Source organism: Neomonachus schauinslandi, chromosome 5, assembly GCF_002201575.2.
Source record: "Neomonachus schauinslandi chromosome 5, ASM220157v2, whole genome shotgun sequence".
Lineage (NCBI taxonomy): Eukaryota > Metazoa > Chordata > Mammalia > Carnivora > Phocidae > Neomonachus > Neomonachus schauinslandi.
This window is the reverse complement of record NC_058407.1, coordinates 65,206,282-65,225,801: the sequence shown is the minus strand read 5'-3', so window position 1 is coordinate 65,225,801 and position 19,520 is coordinate 65,206,282. Positions and strand designations below refer to the sequence as shown.

Below are 19,520 nucleotides of genomic sequence, written 5' to 3'. Positions count from 1 at the left end.
GGGAAATTGAGCCTGTGTGCAGGGGTTGGGGTGGGGGGTGCGAGGGTCCAAAAAAAAGCCGTTCAAATCGGTGCAAATGGAAGTGTCTCAGACCCACTTTCCCCCCACCTATGTTCTCCCTCAACACTACTCTTTCCTTTTCTCGGGGCTCTTTCTCATTCCCCCTCTCCTGGGAGACAGAGAAAATGGCTGGGGTGATTGCCTGTTCCCTGGCAGCCAGGGCATTGGACCTCCCACTGGTCTCGTTCTCATTACTGGCAGGCAAAGCCTCCTGCCTCCCCCCCCCGACCCCCCCACTTCCCAGGCAGATGATGGGCCTGGATTTTTCCGTCTTGGGATTCCTGAGTGAGGGCTGCTTCGTAGAATTGCCACTCAACAGATGTTTAATCAAGGCTGAGGCCTGCAGGTGGTGGAGGACAAGGGGAGTGTGTCTGAGGAAGACATCCCAAAGACAGATGGTGAGGCATCTCCAGAACAATCATGCTCTGCCCCAGTGCAACCTTCACCCTCCCCTGACTGTCATTAGATGCCTGGAGATGTGTTAGGACCGATAAATAATAACAAGAGTTACCCTGCCTCAGGCCCTGCTCTTGATTCATTACATACATGCATGTTTTTAATCATTACAGCAATCCTATAAGATAGGTCTAATTGTCATCCCATTTCACAGATGAGGAAGTTGAGACACAAGAAGGTTAGATGGCCTACCCAAGGTCCCCTAACTAGGAAGACGTAGAGCAGTGGGTTCTACCCAAGCCGTCAGGAGTCCTGTGTGCTTTTCCATTCTGCAATCCTGCCTCTCAAATACATCAACAGTTCCCATGAAGGGGAAAACGCCCTTATCCAGAGTCATTTCCCCCACAGCTGGATGCACAGGCTCCAGAGGGAAGGGAAGGGTGAGGCAGATGATGGAAGCTGAAGGGCAGGGCCCCTTGACGCAGTCTCCCCATACAAGGAACTCTCCGCCAACCCTGCCCATTCCCTTCAGGCAGATGGCAGGGGACTGCAGAGGCCCCCAAAGAATAATGGAGGAGGGTGCATGGGTAAGGAGAGGCCTCTCTGCCGAGCTGTCCACTCAGAGCCCACAGCTTCCTGGATCCTCACAGGTGCCTCACAGGCGGGGGGGTGGGGGGTGGTTGTCTGGACTCCCTCCTCCTGCCCTGCCTCTCCCCGCCACCCTGCCTGCTCCCTGCTCCAGGAGCCCCACCCCCACCCCCACTGCCTAAGCCCCCAACTAGATTCTTCCGTGTCTCCTCCCACATCCAATCAGCCATGCCACCAGCTCTGGCCCAGTCGACAGAGGAATAATCTGTTACATTCAGCCCTTACGCCTGCTGCAACTGCTCTGGCCCCAGGCTGGCCTCTTCCAGCACTTACTATGCGCAGGGTGCTAGATCACTTCATGGACTTCATCTGAGAGAACACTCTCCGCTTGCAAGTGAGGACACTGAGGCACAGAGAGGTGAAGTAAGCTGCCCGCGGCCCCACAGTGGAGTTTGGTAGAGCCAGACCCAGGCAGCTGGACTGCAGAGCGCACACTCCACCACTCTTGGGGACTGCCTCCCCATTGCTGCTCTCAGCCTCGCCCTCCTCGCCCCCTCACTCTATCCTGTGCCCTGCTGCACAATCCTCAGGTCATTCCGCCGCATATACCGAGCCCCGGCAGCGCTGTTCTCAACTAGGAACCTAGAACTGAGCAGACCCGGGCTGCACGGGCACAGGGCCAAGTGGAATTTTCTTTATCTCCTTAACACACCCATCTGGTCAGGCCTCCCTGCCCAGCACAGTGTCTGATGTAGAGCTTAGCGGTGGAAATGAAATGAGTGGGAACTGTGGGAGACCAGCTGGTGCCCACTAAGGGCTGTACCCCAGGGCCAGGGGAGGGAGAGGGGCTGCTTTTCCAGCTCCCCGTGGTCCAGCTTCCGAGGCATCTGGTTCCATCTCCCTCCCTCCTCGCTGCTTCCCTGCCACCTACTCTGTTCTCCCGTCCTGTGCTAAGACTTTGCTCACAGGCTCAGCTCTGTCGTCTGAGATTGGTTGGTGGGATGCACGGTGGGAGGTTAGAGGAAGGTTTAACTAATGGGCCTACGGGACTGCAGGAAAGGGCCGGCCTGGAGACCAGAGGTTGGAAGGGCTCTGCCTGGGAGCCCCAGCCTGCTGCAGCCTCCCTCAGCATCCCTGGGATTCTCCCTGGGCCGGGGCCAATTGACAAGGGAGAGGAACTTGAGCCCAGTACCCTCATGGGGGCTCTGCCTCCTGGCCCTGGAAGGTTTCAAGTCCTCCCGTACTTGCCCAGGTACCTTGCCCTGAGGGTGGTTCCAGTTCAGTTCCCGGCTCCCCTCCCTGCCCATTCCTGGGGTGGGGGGCAGAGACAGGGAGCCGAAATGCTAATGAGCACCGAGTCAAACTTTCTCAGGACGAGCAGGTCCCAGGCAGGCGCTCAGGGGCCACTTTAACAGCAGTGGCAGGAGGAGAAGAGCAACGGGCTCCTGCCTTCTCCAGGTGGGGGAGGTCAGCCAGCTGGGAGGGAAGGCTGGACAGGGCTGGGGGCCGGTGGGGATCTGACCCCATACTTTCCGGGAGGCATATTCTCCTGGCTGGTGCTCAAGCTAGTCATGTGCGAAAGGGGCAAGGAAACAATCACTGAGCTGGCCCGTGGTGGTGACAGTGGTGGCTGGAGGGCGGTGGTGGCTGGAGGGCGAGGAGAGGCCGGGAGAGCAGGAGGGAAGGCAGGGGCAGGTCTGGAGCTGTGTGGGAGGGAACAGGCCTGCCTAGCAGGCAAATGTGCTCTTCTATGAATGTGCATAAATAAGGAGCTGCTTTTGTTTCTCAAGGGCTCTGTGTGTGTGTGTGTGTATATGTGTGTTTGTGCGCTCGTGTGTGTGTGTGTGTGTGTGTGTGTGTGTGTATCCCAAATACCCAGGAGACTCTGCATCTGACCTTGAGTGATCAGTGCTGGGAAGTGGCAGCTCCAGGCCAGTTGCAGCCACTGTCCGTCAGGCTCGGAGCGCCTCTCCTTCTCCCTCACTCCTGCAGCTCTGTCGGAACTTCCAGCCTACACTTGCCTTTACCCCACGCACACCACTCCTAGCCTTTCCCTGAGGCTCATCACCCCCACCCCCTCCTCCCCCTTGCCTTCTCCCAACATTCCCGGCCTTCCCAGAAGCCCAGTCTCAAGTGCTCCAATCTCCCGGCCCATCCTAGGCCCATGGCCTTTGTTCAGGACTCAGACTCTGCACCCACATGACCCTCATGTTTTAGACCCCTGGCAGGAGCAGCTGCAGGAGCCCGAGGGAGGGCTCCTAGGAGGGCTCCGGCCCTGCTCATGAGATGCCCCGTTCTCTGCTCATGAGATGCCCCATTCTCTCTGGACCTAGAGCACCGGCTGAGAAGGGACAAGGGTGTGTAATCAGGCAAGCAGGCCAGGGAGAGAAGCCCCTTCCTAGCCTCAAAGCAGACCTCAACCTGCCCCCAAATCCCAGTCAGGAAGTGTTGGGGCCAGAGAAGAAGCTGAAGAGTCCAAAGACTTCCTGGCACCAGAACCACTGCCCATTTCCTCTCTCCTGAGAGGACCTGGGAACAGCCCAGAGGAGATTACAGAGATGGAGTCCAGAAAGGAAAACAGACAAGAGAGGGGTCTGCAGTTCTGACTGAGAGAGACAGCCGTAGGTCACTCCCTCCACTCCCAGTATCAGTCTGTACCTCCAGGACAGGGAGACAGCACCAGCTGTTCAGACCTCCACCCCAGGCCTGGGCCTCAGGAAGTCCTTCCTGCCCTTGGCCTTGGTGCCTCCTCCTTTAGAGGCCTCACCTCCGGAGAAATGGAGAGTTACCTCCACTTAAACACGATGCAGGGGCAGGTAGAGAGGCCACCTCAGCTTTTCTGTTCTCATTCCACAAAGGCCTACTGGGGCCACACACCTGGCACTCACCGCAGCCAACATTAAATCACTTCCTAGTTATGGTCAGTGATTCCTCCTTCGAGAGAAGGTGAGCTCCGAAGACCTGGCTCTGCGCGGCCAAGGCTGCATGCCCCACCCAGTCAGGGCCTTGTGCACAGAAGGTCCTCAAGGGAGGTTTCTTGAGTTCAGCAGGTAAATGACCTTCCCCCTCTCCTGCTGGGTCCTTTTCACCTCCCTCGTGGCTCCCCCACATCTGCCTTCCTTCCTGGTACCTTTCCACCCACTCTTGACCACTCCTCACCCTGCGGCAGGCCATCTCTAGACCACCCCTCCCTCCTCCAGGAAGCACCCTCAGATGCGGCCACTCTCCAGGCCACTTTTCTTGGGTCCCATGCTCTCCCATGCTCTGGACCAAGCACAGGTGACGGCCTTATTTCTAGTCTCTTTATCTCACCCAGTGTCCCTGCAGCTGGGCTAGGGCAGGACCCACATGTATCGATTAAACCTCTGTGATGACTTTCTCATTCAATCAATCCAATCACCAAACTCAAACAACAGGACAAGCTGTGCACCTCCCTGAGCCAGGCTTTGTCCTGCAGGAAACATCAGCAGCCTCCCCTCCTGCCCTCAGCCCCGCTGGTCTCTCACTCCCCACAGCTCCGGAGTAAGTCCACCTCCACGTGGAGGTGAAGAGCAGTCTCTCTCTCCCTCCCCCCGCTCCTTCCCTCCCTCCCTGCCTCCCTCTTCATCCAACAGCAAGCCCACAGGGAAAGGGAAAGAGAGTTGGAGTAGGTACCTGTGATCGAGGGTTCTGGTCGGAAGATGGAGGTCACCAGGACACCCCAGGAGAGGCAAGCAGGCCTGGGCCCCACGCTGCCCTCCCAAACAGTACTGAGGCTGTGATCACACACACACACACACACACACACACACTCCCCGCCTCCCCACCTGCTGCCTCTGGCTTTGCCTCCGATGATGCTCGCTTAGCACTTCTCACCCTGCATCCTGCCCACTCTGTGGACTTCTAGGCTGCCAGTGGGCAGGCAGAGGAAGTGGGGTCTCAGTGAAAAGGCAGACTCTGAGCAGTTTCACTCTCACCCTAAGAAGCAAAGACATCCCCTTCTGGGGGCAGAAGGCAGCCACAGCCCCGGGGAGGAGCCCAGGGGGGCAGGGGGGTGAAGTGACCCCCAGGGAGCCCTCAACTCAGGATGTTTTTCTACAACCTGGACAGCTGGGACGCTTATGATGGGGCCAGATCCTCCCTTCAGTGAAGCACCTGCTCCCCCTCTTAGAACAGTCCTTTCTGCTCTGGTCTATCAGTCTGGCCTCAGGAGGAAGACGAAGCTGCAGGAGGTGGGACTGGAGTGAGGGGGTGATCTTATTCAGGGTCCTCGGCCTCGAACTCCACAAGAGCTGGGGGTGGGCGAGGGGGCCATGCGATGTCTGGGGAGAATCTTGTGGAACTCACCACCTAAATTCAAGCACAGGAGATTTTTCGCCCAACCTCGGAAAGCTGGGCCTAGAGGCACAAGGTTGGAGAAGGCTGCCCCCTAGAGCTAGGATCAAAGAATTCTTTATGGACAGCCAGCCATTGTTATACTTAGTGTACAAACTTTTATTGAGTTCCTCCCTATGCACCTGGCCTTAGACTAGGTACTGGCAATGAGGAAGCAATCAAGACAGGCAATAGCGTGACTATCACGGTTTGCCCTAGACTAAGGGATTTCCTGGGATGTGGGACTTCTAGTGGTAAAACCAGGACAGTCCTGGGCAAACCAAGAGGAGTCGGACCCTATCACATAAAGCCCCTGCCCTCATGGAGGTTATATTCCGAAGGGATAGGAGAAGTGGGCGCTAAAGGTAAACAAACACAATTTCACATAGTGATAGGTGCCATGAAAACATAAAACCGGGTGGCAGATCGTGCTTGAGATAGGGAGGACAGCCTTGCCTCTCTGAGGAAGTAGAGTCTGAGCTGATGAACGCTGAGGAGGAATTACTCTTCTAGGCACTCAGAGAAGAGATTTCCAGGCCCGAAGTCCAAAATCCCTGGGACAGGAACAAGTGTGGCACGTTCGAGAAACAGAAAGAAGGCCCGTGCGCCGGAATTGGAATGAATGGCCAGGTAGCTGGAGCCGGCAAGGCCCCAGTCAGTTTACTCCACGAGAGATGGGAAGCTCACGAAGGGATTAAGCAGGAGAGTACCATATTCTGCTTGTTATCTTTAAAAGACGGTGCCAGCCGTTGGCTGGAGAATGGACTGGAAGGGAAGGGATGAGCAGAGGAAGACCAGTTTGGAGACCCTTGCCAGTGGGCAGGGGCTGGACGAGGGTGGTGACAGGGAGAAGGAGAAGAAGGACAGGGCAGACCCCACTGTACTTGCTAATGAATTGGATGTGGGGAGGAAGGAAAGCGAGGACTCCGAAATGACGCTGGGGTTTGGGGCTGGAGCCACAGTAAACAAGGACATGCCCCAGAAGGCATGCGAGATCCCTCTGTGTGGGGAGTAAGGAGCAGAGAGGAGGAAGCCCTGGCAAGTCCAATAAACTCAGGCAACCCGAGTATAGCTCAGTGGGGTTATCCTTGATGCAGCGCTGTGGGGGGAGAGATGTGTCTGGAATGTTCCTGCTTTGGGGGAGTGAGGATGGAATGTCTTGGGAGGCAAGATGCCTGCAGGTGGGAGTTAGAGCATGTCTTAATATTGGTGGGGCCCAATTTAAAAGTGACTCCTAAGGGATTGATAGTTCAGACGGGTTAGCCACATGGGATATGTTTACATGACCTGAAATGGGATGAGGGATGGTGTCTTAGGGTAATCAGGTGAGCTGTAACAAACAACCTGCAAATCTCAGTGGTTTAGCACAACAAAGGTGTGTTTTTCATTCACGTTACAGTTGCATGAGGACAGAGTGAGAGGTTTTGTTCCATTCATTCATTCAGGGGTCCCAAGCTCCTTCCATCATGTGGTGCCGCCATCTTCAACGTGTGGCCTCCCAAATTATGACAGAACGGAAATAGGGAATTGAGGGTGCACGGAAGATTTGCGTGGGTCCAGCCTGGAAACGGCACGCATTGCTTCCGCTTTGATTCCGTTGTTCAGAACTCAATTCCATAGCATCAGTTTCACTGCAAGGACACTGGGAAGGGTTCCAAGTTCAAATTTAGTGGGTGATGTGCCAGAAGAGTCCCTAATGGTGAGCATTAGTGAGCAGGGAGAGTGGCTATCTGTCTTGTTGGAGGGAGCGGGCAGCGGTGTCTGGTCTTGGGTTGGGATGGGAGTGTGCTCTCTGAAAGCACCTTGGAAAGGAAGCTAACGTGGGAAGACGTGTAAGTGTGGACACACTCATGTGCTTTGCAGAACACAACAGAATCCTTTCATTCTTTCCCATTGTCATGGCCTTTCTCCAGATAAGACCTTAATTATCCCACACCTTACCACTGAAATAGTCTCGTGACTGCTTTCTCTTCTACAATTTTCTTTTCCCGTTGAATCTAACCTGGACATCACAGTCTCAATAATCTTCCTAAGACATGGCTTATGTCCTGCTACTCCTATTCAATGAGGACAATAGCAACAATCTTAAGAACAGCGAAAATAACTTGTTGAATTACTGTGTTGAGGGCTCTGACTGCAGTCTATCGATATATCTCAATTGTTGTAACAAGCCTACTAAGCATCATCACCCTCCCCATTACACGAGCAGAGCAACAGGACTCCCGAGAGCTTCCTGGGCTATCACAGTAGCCGCTAGCCACCTGTGGCTATTTAAATTAAAATTAAAAACAATTAAACACTCAGCTCCTCAGTCACACTAGCCACAGACCAAGTATTCAGTAGCCACATGTGTGTAGTAGCTACCATTTTGAAGAGCAGAGACATAGAGTATTTTCTTGGCAGAAAGTTAGAAAGTTCTGTTGAGTTATGGGAACCTGCCTAGGGTCACACTGTAAGTGGTGACCCCATCTGAGTATAAAATCTTTCAACAGCTCCATATTACCTCTACAATCAAGAGTAAGGTTCAGGGGCCCCTGGGTGGCTCAGTCTGTCTTGGCTCAGGTCATGATCCCGGGGTCCTGGAATAGAGCCACGCATTGGGCTCCCTGCTCCTCAGGAAGCCTGCTTCTCCCTCTGTCTCCCCCCCCCCCCCCCCCCCCCCCCCCTCCTCCCCCGCACCCCCCCTCCCCCTCTGTCCCCCCCCCCCCACCCCAACTCTGACTTGTGCTCTCTCACGCGCTCTCTCTCTCTCAAATAAATAAAATCTTAAAAGAAGGTTCAGCCTGCTTTTAACCTTTCTGTACGACCTGGGCCAGCTACAGTTAGATAATTTTTTCTCATTAATTTCTTGTACGATCTCATACTTCAGAGTGACACATTTGCTCACTACTCTCCAACGCTCCCACTATGTCTACTCAGAATATTTTCACCCTCCTCGTTTCTGTCTGCCCAGATAATGAATTCCTAAATGACCTTTAAGGTTCAAATAGCTTCAATATCTGTCGAATCAGTTCCCACTTTTCCCTTCTCACTCTTTCAGCCGGAACCACCTTTCAGCTTCCCCTCATCTCTTGCCAGGGCCTCTGTACTGCACTGCTACAGCTAAACATACTTACTGAGCACCTACTATGTGCTAGGCACTCTTCTAAGCACCGACTCCTCGTCACAACACTGGAAGAAGATATCCCTGCTGTCCCCATTTTGCAGATGAGGTCACTAAGGCACAGCGAGGGGAAGGACTTGTCCGAATGAGCTCTCCGCTTCTAGTCTTTGCACAGGCAGCTGGTCCTCATGCTGTTACCCTGGCCACATTTCTAGAACACGGAGCTCTTACTTCCCTCCCCTTAGCAGAGCACAAAGGCCCTTTATGTTCAGAATATTTCTAACTTCAAAACCCACCACTCCACCCACAGACCACAAACTATTTACAGTTTCCCCAAATCTGCCATGTTATTTCTTCCCTCCGGGCCGCACACATGCTGTTCCCACCGCCTGGAGTGTTACCCAGCCAGCCAGGGCTGAAGCCATCCGTGGCAGTGTACTCTGGACCATGGGGCTCACTCTCTTCTCTGACCGCATCACTGGCTCCCAGAGAAGGGCTGAGTGCTGAGCTTACCACATGAAAATCACTTCTTATTAAAAAATACACTTCCGGGGCACGTGGGTGGCTCAGTCGGTTAAGCGTCTGCCTTCAGCTCAGGTCATGATCCCAGGGTCCTGGGATCCAGCCCTGTGTCAGGCTCCCTGCTCAGCGGGGAGCCTGCTTCTCCCTCTCCCTCTGCCTTTAGCTCCCCCTGTTTGTGCTTTCTCTCTCTCTGTCAAATAAATAAATAAAATCTCTAAAAAAATAAAAAATACACTTCCAAGATTCAAATTTAATAAGCCATGGATGGATGGGAGTCTGTTTTTTTGTTTGTTTTGTTTTTGTTTTTGTTTTTGTCTTGATTGAGCTTTTATTTATTTTTTTATTATGTTATGTTAATCACCATACATTACATCATTAGTTTTTGGTGTAATGTTCCATGATTCATTGTTTGCGTATAACACCCAGTGCTCCATGCAGTACGTGCCCTCTTTAATTTTTTAAGAAGCTCCCAGACTATTCTGAAGTGAGGCAAGTGTGGTTTACACTGGTTTATATCACTCCCTGGGCAATTCATCATGTCCTGCCTGGACTTTAATGACGATCACCTTTATCATTATTTAATGCTTACCTCATTCACTGCCTTTACCTATTCAACAATGTTCATTAAGGGGCTACTAGGTGCCAGGCACTTTTCTAGGTGTTCATGTGAATGAAAGTGGCACAGTCCTTATTCATAGAGTTAACATTCTGGAAGGTTGTGGTAGGCAGAATAATGCCTCCCTAAGATGTCCACGTTCTAATCTCCAAAATTTGTGAATATGTTACTTTACGTGGCAAAGGAGATTTTGCTGATGTGATTAAGGTAAGGAAGTGGAAAAATTAGCTTGGATTATCCAGGTTCTTTTTTTTTTTAAGATTTTATTTGTTTGTTTATTTATTTATTTATTTATTTATTTATTTGAGAGAAAGAGGGCACTTAGGCGGGAGGGGCAGGGAGAGAGGATCTCAAGCACAGAGCCGCATTCAGGGCTTAATCTCAAGACCCTGACCTGAGATCACGACCTAAGCCGAAACCAAGAGTCGGACGCTTAACTGACTGAGCCACCCAGGTGCCCCAGATTATCCAGGTTCTTGGTCACAGTGTCCTTATGAGGGAAGAGGGAGGCAGCAGAGTCATCAGTGGACATGTGACAACAGTAGCAGAGATCAGAGTAATGTGATTGTTAGCTTTGAAGATGAAGGGAGAGGGCCATGAGTCAAGGAATGTGGGTGGTTATAGAAGCTGGAAAAGGCAAGGAAGCAGATTCTCCCCTCCAGCCTCCAGAAGCAGGGCAGGCCTGCCATCGCCTTGATTTTAGCCCAGTGAGACCCACTGTTGGACTCCTGACCTGCACCACTGCAGGAGAATAAGTATTTGTTGCTTTAAGCCGTTAGATTTGTGGTGATTTGTTATAGCAGCAAAAGGAAACTAACAGGCAGGGGCACCGGAGTGGGTGAAGCATCTGCCTTTGGCTCAGGTCATGACCCCGGGGTTCTGGGATCCAGCCCAGCATCAGGCTCCCTGCTCAGCTGGACTCGCTTCTCCTTCTCTCTTCTCTCTCTCTCTGTCAAATAAATAAATCAATCTTTTTTTTTTTTTTTAAAGGAAACTAATAGGGATACTGGCTACTTATTTTGTGCAGGGATGTGATGGGCCTCCCCAACTAGCTTATCTGTGCTTGAGGGCTCTGAGTTATGTTTGGTTTTCCCTCCCAGCTCCCAGGAGGAAGCCGGGCTCACAGTGGAAGCTCAACATACTCCTGCTATAGATTCTGAGAGTCGGGGTGATGTTTGGTAGGGATTTGGGGTGGAGGGGTGAAGCTTACGGAGATGAAAGGAAAGGAAAGCTGTCAGCGTGGGTGAAGTGTTTGAGGTTATGAGGTGATGGTCACAGCGCCTGGGTTCTCAAACCTTGCTGTGAAGAATCTTCTGAGATGCGCATAACGTCTGGGGGAGGGCATCTGGTTGATAGGGACAGGGTGGAGGGAATCTATTCACTGTGTACTTGCATGTTTCTCAATTTTTATATCTTAATTTTAAACGAGAAATTTAAATTTTAAGCGAGAATTTTATTCAGAGAGAAAAATGTTAAAGTCTTGGCCCCAGCTGGCTTGTGTACCTGTAGATTTCCGGGCCCCGCCCAGCCCCGAATATCCCGGCAGGGTAATGAGGATGAGCCCCGGAACGTGCCTTTTTTTTTTTACCAGGCACCCCCAAACGCCCCGGCGGCCCCACGCCCTCACTTGGCGAAGCTCCCGCCGCGCAGCGCGGTTCCGGGCGCGGGCGGCCTCCGGCCGGGGAGGGCGCTGTGCCGGAGGCGCGGGGGGCGGGCCGGGGGCGGAGCGCGGGGCGGCCGGCGGCTCCCGGCTCCCGGCTCCCGGCTCGCCGCCCCGGCCCCGGCCCTGCACCTGTGACTGTCGCGGCGCTCGCCCTCCCCGCCCGGCGCCCGCAGCCCCATGGCCCCGTCCCGCCTGCAGCTCGGCCTCCGCGCCTCCTACTCCGGCCTCAGCTCTGCGGCCGGCTTCTGCATCTTCCTCGTCTGGACCGTGGTGTACAGACAGCCGGGGACGGCAGCCATGGGGGGGCTCGCAGGTACCCCGGGGCGCGCGGGGGCGGGGGGTGAGGGGGACGCGGGGTCCCGGCTGCGGGCGCGCGGCGGCGGGAGGCGCTGTCGGCTGCTCCGGGAGGCTCCTCGAGGGCGGCGCTTCCCCGGGGACCCGGGCGGGGGAGGCTGTTTACCCAAAACCGTCCGTGGGCAGCGCAGGCCCCGCGCGGGCCCCGGCGCCTGCGGGAGCCCATGCCCCCCCCCCCCCGCCGCCTCTCCCGTTGGCACCCGCCTGCCGCGCCGCCGGCCCAGCCGCCCGGTGACAGCGTCCTCGCTGCGCGCCCGCTTGCCTGCCACCCTTCGCTCGGCCCCCCAACCGCACGCGCGCTTCTGCCCAGGGACCTCCGCTCCTCAAGCGCCCCTTCCCTGGGGGCTGGGTGAGGCAGAGGAGGAGTAAGTGGAAAGGAGAGCGGGGGGGGGGGGGGCCCCGGGGAAGCCGTCTCCTCCCGCCAGGGCGGACCTCACCCCCAGCGGAGTCCTCAGCCGAGCCCCGGGGGACCGCGCTAGGGATCTGACGGAAACTGGACATTTTCTTCCCACCCCGTCGGTGTCTCTTTGCCACCCCTCCGCTGTGGCTCCTCTGCCAAGGTCTGCAGAAGCCTGTGCTGGGTGCCTTTTCTGTGCTTTAAAGAGCAGAGGGGAGCCAAGTGCTAGAGGGCGAGCGTCAGGGTGCCGCTGGAGGCGGGATCCGCACCAATGCTGTGTCTTCCCTGTGCACCTGCGGACACCCGATGAACCTCTCTGTGCTGTAGCATTGGTGTGAAGACAAAACATATTCTTCCTAGTCACTAACATTTTTTTCTAATACTTTCTGTGTGTCAGTCACCGTGTTAAGCAGCGTTTCCATCATCGTTTCATCTCTACATTAGTCCTGTGCAGTGGGCATTTTTATTGTGTCCATTTCGCAGATAAGGCTTGAACTGAGACTTAGAGTAAATAAGTAGCTTGCCCAGGGTTACACAGCTACACGAAACAGTGTGTGGAAAAAGAACTTTGGGGAAAAAATACATGCAAGGATATTACTTTTACATATGGTGATCACATTCCATTCCTAAAATCCTCTGCCCGAGAGAACCCTAAATGTACTCACTGAAAGTAACTAGTTTTGTTACATTGAAAGTAACTTAGTCATTGCCACCAAGCCTACTGAGTGCCATCCCTGGGTAGAGAAGGAACGGGGTGTGGGGTTTCTGCCTTAATCGAGGGGCATACAGAGCCATAGCCTGAGCAAGGCCAAACAGAGCCCTCGGGGGGGGGGGTCCCCTGGCTAGGATGCTCTCATGCCTGCCTAGATGCCCCCCCCACCTGTGGGTTCCTGTCCTCCCTGGAGGCAGCCAGCCCAGCATCGCTCAGTTCTCTACAGACCCCTGGCTCCCCCTCTGCACCCCCACCAGCTGCTCTGTTCCTCAAGGTTCTCTCCTTGCAGTTTTGTGTGTTTGTTCCTGGGAAGGAGGTGTCTTCAGGCCTGTGGCTGAGTGACACCTGGGGTGAAGGGACTGGTCGTGTGGAGGACGGAGGGGGGTCCATCCCTGGGATCTGAGCTGGTGTTGTTAGAGTCTGGTCCTGGGGAGCTGAGCCTGGTGAAGCTGAGCTGAGCCGATGCCTCCTGGGCCTCAATTTCCTCATCTGTAAGGAGTGGGAGGAGATACCACTGAAAGGGGTGATCTTGGACACCCCCTCCCGGTTGGCAGTAGGACAGCTTAGAAGGCTCCATAGCGTTCATCCCACAGTCTTAGGACGCCGTGGAAAAGGCACCGTACCTCGGGCTCCAGGGAGTGTGGGCTTTCCCTCTGACCCAAACCCTGCCCTCTCTCCCTCCCTGAATGCTTCCCTCAGGCTCCGAGGCAGGCCAGCTGTGGAGTCGCCTGCAGGGAGGGGTGCAAGGGCAGCAAGCAGCTGGAGCAGGGCCTGGCGCCTCCCTGACAGTCTGGCCTCGCAGACAACCAGGAGGTGGCAATGGACGGGCAAAGCCGCTAGGTAGTGGTGGTACCAGGGGCGGGCGGGCGGAGGGCTGGCCAGGTCAGAGCCACCAGCCCTCTCCACCCCGAGTGTGTTCTGAGAAAGTCTGTAGCCAGTCAGCCTCCTTCCTTTTTTGGGGGTGAAGCATCAGCAGATTTACTGACTTGTGAGCACCCCACTTCTGACTCAGCATTTTCCAGCCCAGAAACTGCTGAATCACCAGAGGGCAGCCCCAGCATGCTCCTTCTCCCCTGCATACCAGGCAGGGGCTGATGGGGGTGCTGGTTTCTGAGGCAGGGCTAGCCCCCAGGGGCCCCTGGGCCCAGCGGGAAGCCTGTTCATGGGCGGAGACCCACTGTCTCCCATCCTGATGGGTGTCTAGGAAGAAGCGGCCTGGAGGAAAGCCGTTGCAGAGAAAATGGTTTTGCTGGGGGAATCCTGGGGAAACAGAGACTCTTGTTCCGGGTCTAGTAGACCAAGAAAAGGTGAAAAGAATGGAAAAGTTGCCCCAGGAGTCTAAATGGCTCTGTGTTCTTCCCACCTGAGCTGGGAGGGAGAGGAGCCCTGGGGCTCGGGCCTGGCTTTTCCCCAGGGCTGGTGTAGAGGGCAGGGGTGCACTGGCCCAGCGTCCCACTTGTCTGAATTTCTCTGTGGGCTCCTCTGGCCTCCTCCCGGCTCCTCACCTCCAACCCAGACCCTGGTGATACTCTCACTGACCAACTCCGACCCTTCCTTGCCCTTGGTCTGTCAGCTGCAAGGCCCCAGTGGAGCAGGGGCTCTGCTCATTGAAGTGGTGGGGCAGGGTGGGGGGGTGGTGAGCACGCAGCCGGGTGGGCCTGGGGAACTGACCATCCTGCCCTGAATTGTACAGACCAGGCTTCCTAGAGTCCAGAGTGTCCTCAGGAAGAGAGCAAAGCTGAGGGACAATTGCTTCCTGCTTGAGGTGTGGGAGGGGACCAGTCGGGGCTCCTGCTCATTCACTGACCACCTTGGGGGAGCTCCCTGTTCCAAGGACAGCGGTGGGAGCCCGGGTGGGTGGGAATGGGCCTGCTTCCAGAAGTGGCTTGTTTTATCTGGAGGCAAGGCCTGTGCGCAGCGGGAAGTGAGAGGTGGTTAAGGTTTGCCTGCTTATTAACAAAGAACTAGTACATGGGACACCCAAAATGGCCATCTTCCTTTTCGGTACGTGGGTGTATGGCGGGGGGGCGGGGAGCTGTCTGGGGGCACTCCTGCAGCCCAGTGGACTAAAACATGGCATTTCCACAGGCCCCTATTTCAGCATTTCCTAACCCAGAAATTGCTGAGTCACAGAGGAATTACTCTGACCTCCTTATTTTCTCCTAAGCTGGCTCCAGGGTCTTTGAGTGGTGAAGGATCTTAGAGCTCATCTCCTCCAGCCCCCCCATGGCGTACTGAGGAGACAGAGGGCAGGTGGAGCTGTCCCAGACAAATGCCCATCTGACCGTTCCTTGGATGCACTCAGTAACAATATGCCTTCTTCCTAAGGACCTACACGGCATCCCCAGACGAACACTTAGGGTGCATGTGAGAGGTTTGGGAAATGCCTCTGGCACGTGCTGCAGATCGTGTGAGATGTCAGCGGAAAAGCCATGAGATTATCATTCTGTCCACCTCTGGCCTGCTCCAGCTTCCTGTCTGGGCGGGCTTGGAGAGACGCTTGTTCTGGTTCACCCTGATCTCAGGGGTGGAGGGACCCACGTTCCAGGCCCCAGAGCCCCGCAGAAGGTTGCGGTGGGGAGGGGCAGAGCTGGGAGAGCGGGGGTCAAACAGGGTGGGACGGGAGGCTGGCAGGGCTGAGCCCTCACTAGGGAGGAACCCTGGGGTGGCCAAGTTTCCAGGCTGGCAGGACCTTTGGGCTCACCCATTTCTGGACGTGGAAACACCAAGGCTCTGCGAGGTCACGGGCAGCACAGCAGTGCCAGGCCCCAGACTTCCTGGCTCCCAGTCCCGTGGCTTTGCGTCCCGTGCCAGGCTGCCCAGAGTTGTGACACCTGCTGAGCTGACAACCAGAGCATAGTTCTGTGACGATGCCCCCCTCCCACCACCGCCGCCACCAGCCTCTTCTCCCCTCCTAACTTAAAAAAAAAAAGAGAGAGAGAAATATCTTGGGCATATAAAAAAGGATAGATGATTTCATGAACTCCCTTATACTTAGCACCCAGCCTAAGAAATAAAAATACCACAGAGCCAGTCAAAGCACGCTGCCGCCCCCAATCTCCCGTCCACTTCCCTTCCTTCTCTCCCTTGCTCAAGATAACCACTCTCCCCAACCACATGCCCGCCCTCCCTAAGCACAGATGCTCCCCTGCGTGTAGTGTGTGCGGCGGCCTGCTGGAAATGTCCCCCGACCCCTAGGACCCAGCAGCCTGTGTCGCCCCCACACACGGACAGAACTCGCAGCCGGCTCTGCCTCTTTCGTCTGTCCTTCCTTGCTGGGACCCTGTGGCCCTGCTCCAGACCCTTACCAGGGGGACTGATAGTTGTTCCACTCCCAGGACTGCGCCGGCAGGCACGGCCTGGCACAGAGGGCACCGACTGTGTTGGCCGAGTGGTAGCTGGCTTCCAGGGCAAGTGCCCGGCCAGGCCTGGAGGGCAGGCCCTGCAGAGGCTGGGGGCGTCTGGCCTGCCCTCTCAGCAAGCTAGCGGGAGTGGCATGGAGTCTGGTCAAGAGCAAGACGGCCACATGGGTGCTGGGTGGTCTTGGGGGGGGTCTCACTGCTGGGCCTCTTCACTCTGCAAGAGCAATCCACAGAGTTCTGAAAGGGCCCCGCCGGCCTAGAGCTCAGCCACAGGCCTCTGAGGGCCAGGTGGAGCTGCGGCAACAGCCCCCCCCCCCACCCCAGGTGGTCGCAGGTCCTGGAAAGCAGCCCAGACTGCAGGATTCCCAAACCTTCCCATATCAGGACCTCTTCACACGCTTGCAAAGTAGTGAAGCCCCAAGGAAATCTTGTGTATGTGGGTTATAGCTCTCGAGCTGTACCATACTAGAAATTAAGACAGAACATTTCAAGCATTTTATTTTTTTAATCTAAAAATATCGATTGTTGTTTATTGTCATCAAATATCCAGTGTCCTAATTTTTCTGCTTGTTTCATAACATTTAAAAAAAATTTTTTAATATTTTTAAAATTTAAATTCAATTAGCATATAATGTATTATTTGTTTCAGGGGTACAGGTCTGTGATTCCTCAGTCTTATAGAATACCCAGTGCTCATTACAAGCATTTTAAAGTAATATTAAAAATAACACTGCGTTAGCATAAATAACATGTTTGTGTAAGAAACAGTCTGTTTTTTAAAACAAAAAAAATGAGGGAAAAGAATGGCATGGTTTCCTATCTTTGCAAATCACTTTAACATCTGGCTTAACAGAAGACAGTAGATTCTCTTATCTGCTTTTGCATCCAAGTCCTGGTGATGCCAGAGGCCTCGTAGCCTCCAGAACATTCCACTCCACAGTAAGAAAGCAATGAAAGTGGAAGGCCAACGTGATCTTAGTATTGCTTTGCAGACAGCCCTGGCCTCAGGGGCCGGAGGGTCCCCGGGGTCCCGGGCTGGAGGCCGGGTGGGGGGGGGCGGGGGGCGCGGAAGGGGGAGGGGCGGCTCCCTCGGCTGACGGGTCTGTCCCGGCAGGTGCGCTGGCGCTGTGGGTGCTGGTCATGCACGTGATGTACATGCAGGATTACTGGAGGACCTGGCTCAAGGGACTGCGTGGCTTCTTCTTCGTGGGCGTCCTCTTCTCAGCAGTGTCCATCGCCGCCTTCTGCACCTTCCTTGTGCTGGCCATCACCAGACACCAGAGTGAGGGCCGGTCAGGCAGGGAAGGGCGGGGGAGGGCCCCTGGGATTCGGATCCTGGCTCCAAAGCTTGTGTCCAAGGAGCTTGGGCAGATCACTTAACCTGCCCGTGCCCGGGCTTTCTCAGTGAGGGGAAAGGAGTCCCCAGCCGCCCCTCGGGTCCGAAGGGTTCAATGAAATGCGTGGGAGATGTTGAGCGGGGTGTGCTCTGCGGGTCCTCAGCCCCGAGTGCTCTTACTGGCCCCACGGGGTTAGTCCTTCCCAGCTCTGGGATGGGAGCGCCCCCTGGTGGCTGCGGCTGGCAAGTAGGCAAAGGCCCTTCCTGCCCCCTAAGGAGTCTAATGCTCAAAGCAAGTTGCAAGTGGCCCAGGGTAAATGTAGAAAGGCAGAGTAGATGATACAGACCTGGGACTGGCCAGCCCTGACCTTCCCTCAGGCCCACGGCCTCCTGCCTGCCAACCCTGAATGCTCTAAAAGTGCTTATCACATTCCACCTCTGCTGGTGGGGAGGGGTGGTCCTGGGCTTGCGGCATGGTGGCTGGGGTCCAGGGTGAAGCCCTCTCAAGTCACCGTGGGGTTCCTCTCCCATGCAGGCCTCACAGACCCCAACAGCTACTACCTCTCCTGCGTCTGGAGCTTCATTTCCTTCAAGTGGGCCTTCCTGCTCAGCCTTTATGCCCACCGCTACCGCGCGGACTTCGCCGACATCAGCATCCTCAGCGATTTCTGACCCAAGGGGTGAGGCTTCTGTACCCTGGGGGTCCTCAGGACCTGGACTCAGCCTCTGAGACACTGGGCAGGCCTGCCACTCCCCCTGGAAACCCTGGATCTGTGGCAGAAGAAACACAGCAAGAGGACTGCGGTCTCCTAGGAAGCTGTCCTGTCCCCTTTGCGGGACACCTGGGTGCGGTGGAAAGGGGTCCTTCCTGCCATGTTGCTCCTTATCGGCCTGGCTGGAGGGCAGCTTTAGACCTTCTCAGATGGATCTATTTTCTTAGCACTCAGTGAGGCATCTTCATAAGCAGGGCCAGGTCAGTGAGTCAAGGGGTAGGGCAGTGAGCCTTGACCTCTGCCTGGGGGCACTCTCCCTCGGGCCAGCCTGAGAACCTGGGAGGTCAGGTCAAGTAAGGGATCTCTACGGGCGACCTCCCAAGCCCGACCCCAACACCCCATCCTGTTGTCCTTTGAGGGTCAGGTAGCTTAACTCCTCAATCCCAAGGATGGCAACACTTGGCTCTCTTTTCCCAAGGCCTGGAGACCTGAGTGGAGAGGTGAGTGTCCCTCTCCCCCCCCAGAGCCGGTCTCCCATGAGTGTGCTAGAGCCAGTCATCTCCTTCACCATACCACACACCGCATACCCCGAAAGAGGGCTCCCTGAGCGAGGCCAGACGAGGTGTCTGGGGAAGGTGCCATGCCCCCAGAAGGGCTCCGGGGAAGGGGGCAGCATGGTGCAGGCTGGAGGGAACCCCGCAGATCTGTATATCCATCACTTCTCACACGCGTCACCCCTGGCCACGAGACGTCCCCCCACTCCCCCGCTCACTGCCCTTTGCCTAGAGCTTTCATCTTTTTTAAATCTCCCTTCTGAAGGACAAAATCTGCTTTTCTGCCTATACATGGGCACAAGGGCTCACTAACTCGGGAGGGAAGGAGCTTTTGTTATGGATTTCTTTTTATGTTAGGTTGCCATTTTGCACGGTCTACCCTTTTCCCACCTGATGTGTCCTGCCCTTCAGCTCTTTTGCCTTATCTGTGTCACTGTCACTTTAGCGGAAATACAGCGGCCCTTTGTATCCCACAGCCTCTGGTGGTTTCTTGTGGGGCGGGAATCTTGCGGGGAGTGGGGGGGGGTGCTGTGGGAGTGGTAAGCGGGATGGGTGGTGGCGGCGGCGGGTCTCGAGGTGTCTCAGGAAGCCATCTCCTTAGCTCACCTTGTGCCCTGGAGGGCAGAGGAGGGATCACTGTCTCAGGGGCTGGAGGCCCTCCCTCTCTGGCCCCTCTTGGCACAGGGGAGCCCAGCAGCCTGGTTCTCAGGCCACGCCGGCCAGGGGGCGGATGCTCAGAGGCACGGCCTCAGCACCACCGCTGGCATGTAGTGTCTGTCACCCACGGGGCC

The 19,520-nt window shown here is 55.6% G+C and overlaps 1 protein-coding gene across 1 annotated transcript; it reads left to right on the top strand.

Moving 5' to 3' along the window:
• The first annotated feature begins 11,359 nt into the window (after window positions 1-11,359).
• SLC48A1 (solute carrier family 48 member 1) lies at window positions 11,360-19,197 on the top strand. The gene is made up of 3 exons (XM_021704875.2): window positions 11,360-11,614; window positions 17,241-17,408; window positions 17,998-19,197. The coding sequence occupies exons 1-3, from the start codon at window positions 11,479-11,481 to the stop codon at window positions 18,132-18,134; spliced, it is 441 nt and encodes a 146-aa protein (XP_021560550.2). The 5' UTR covers window positions 11,360-11,478; the 3' UTR covers window positions 18,135-19,197.
• Window positions 19,198-19,520: the final 323 nt, after the last annotated feature.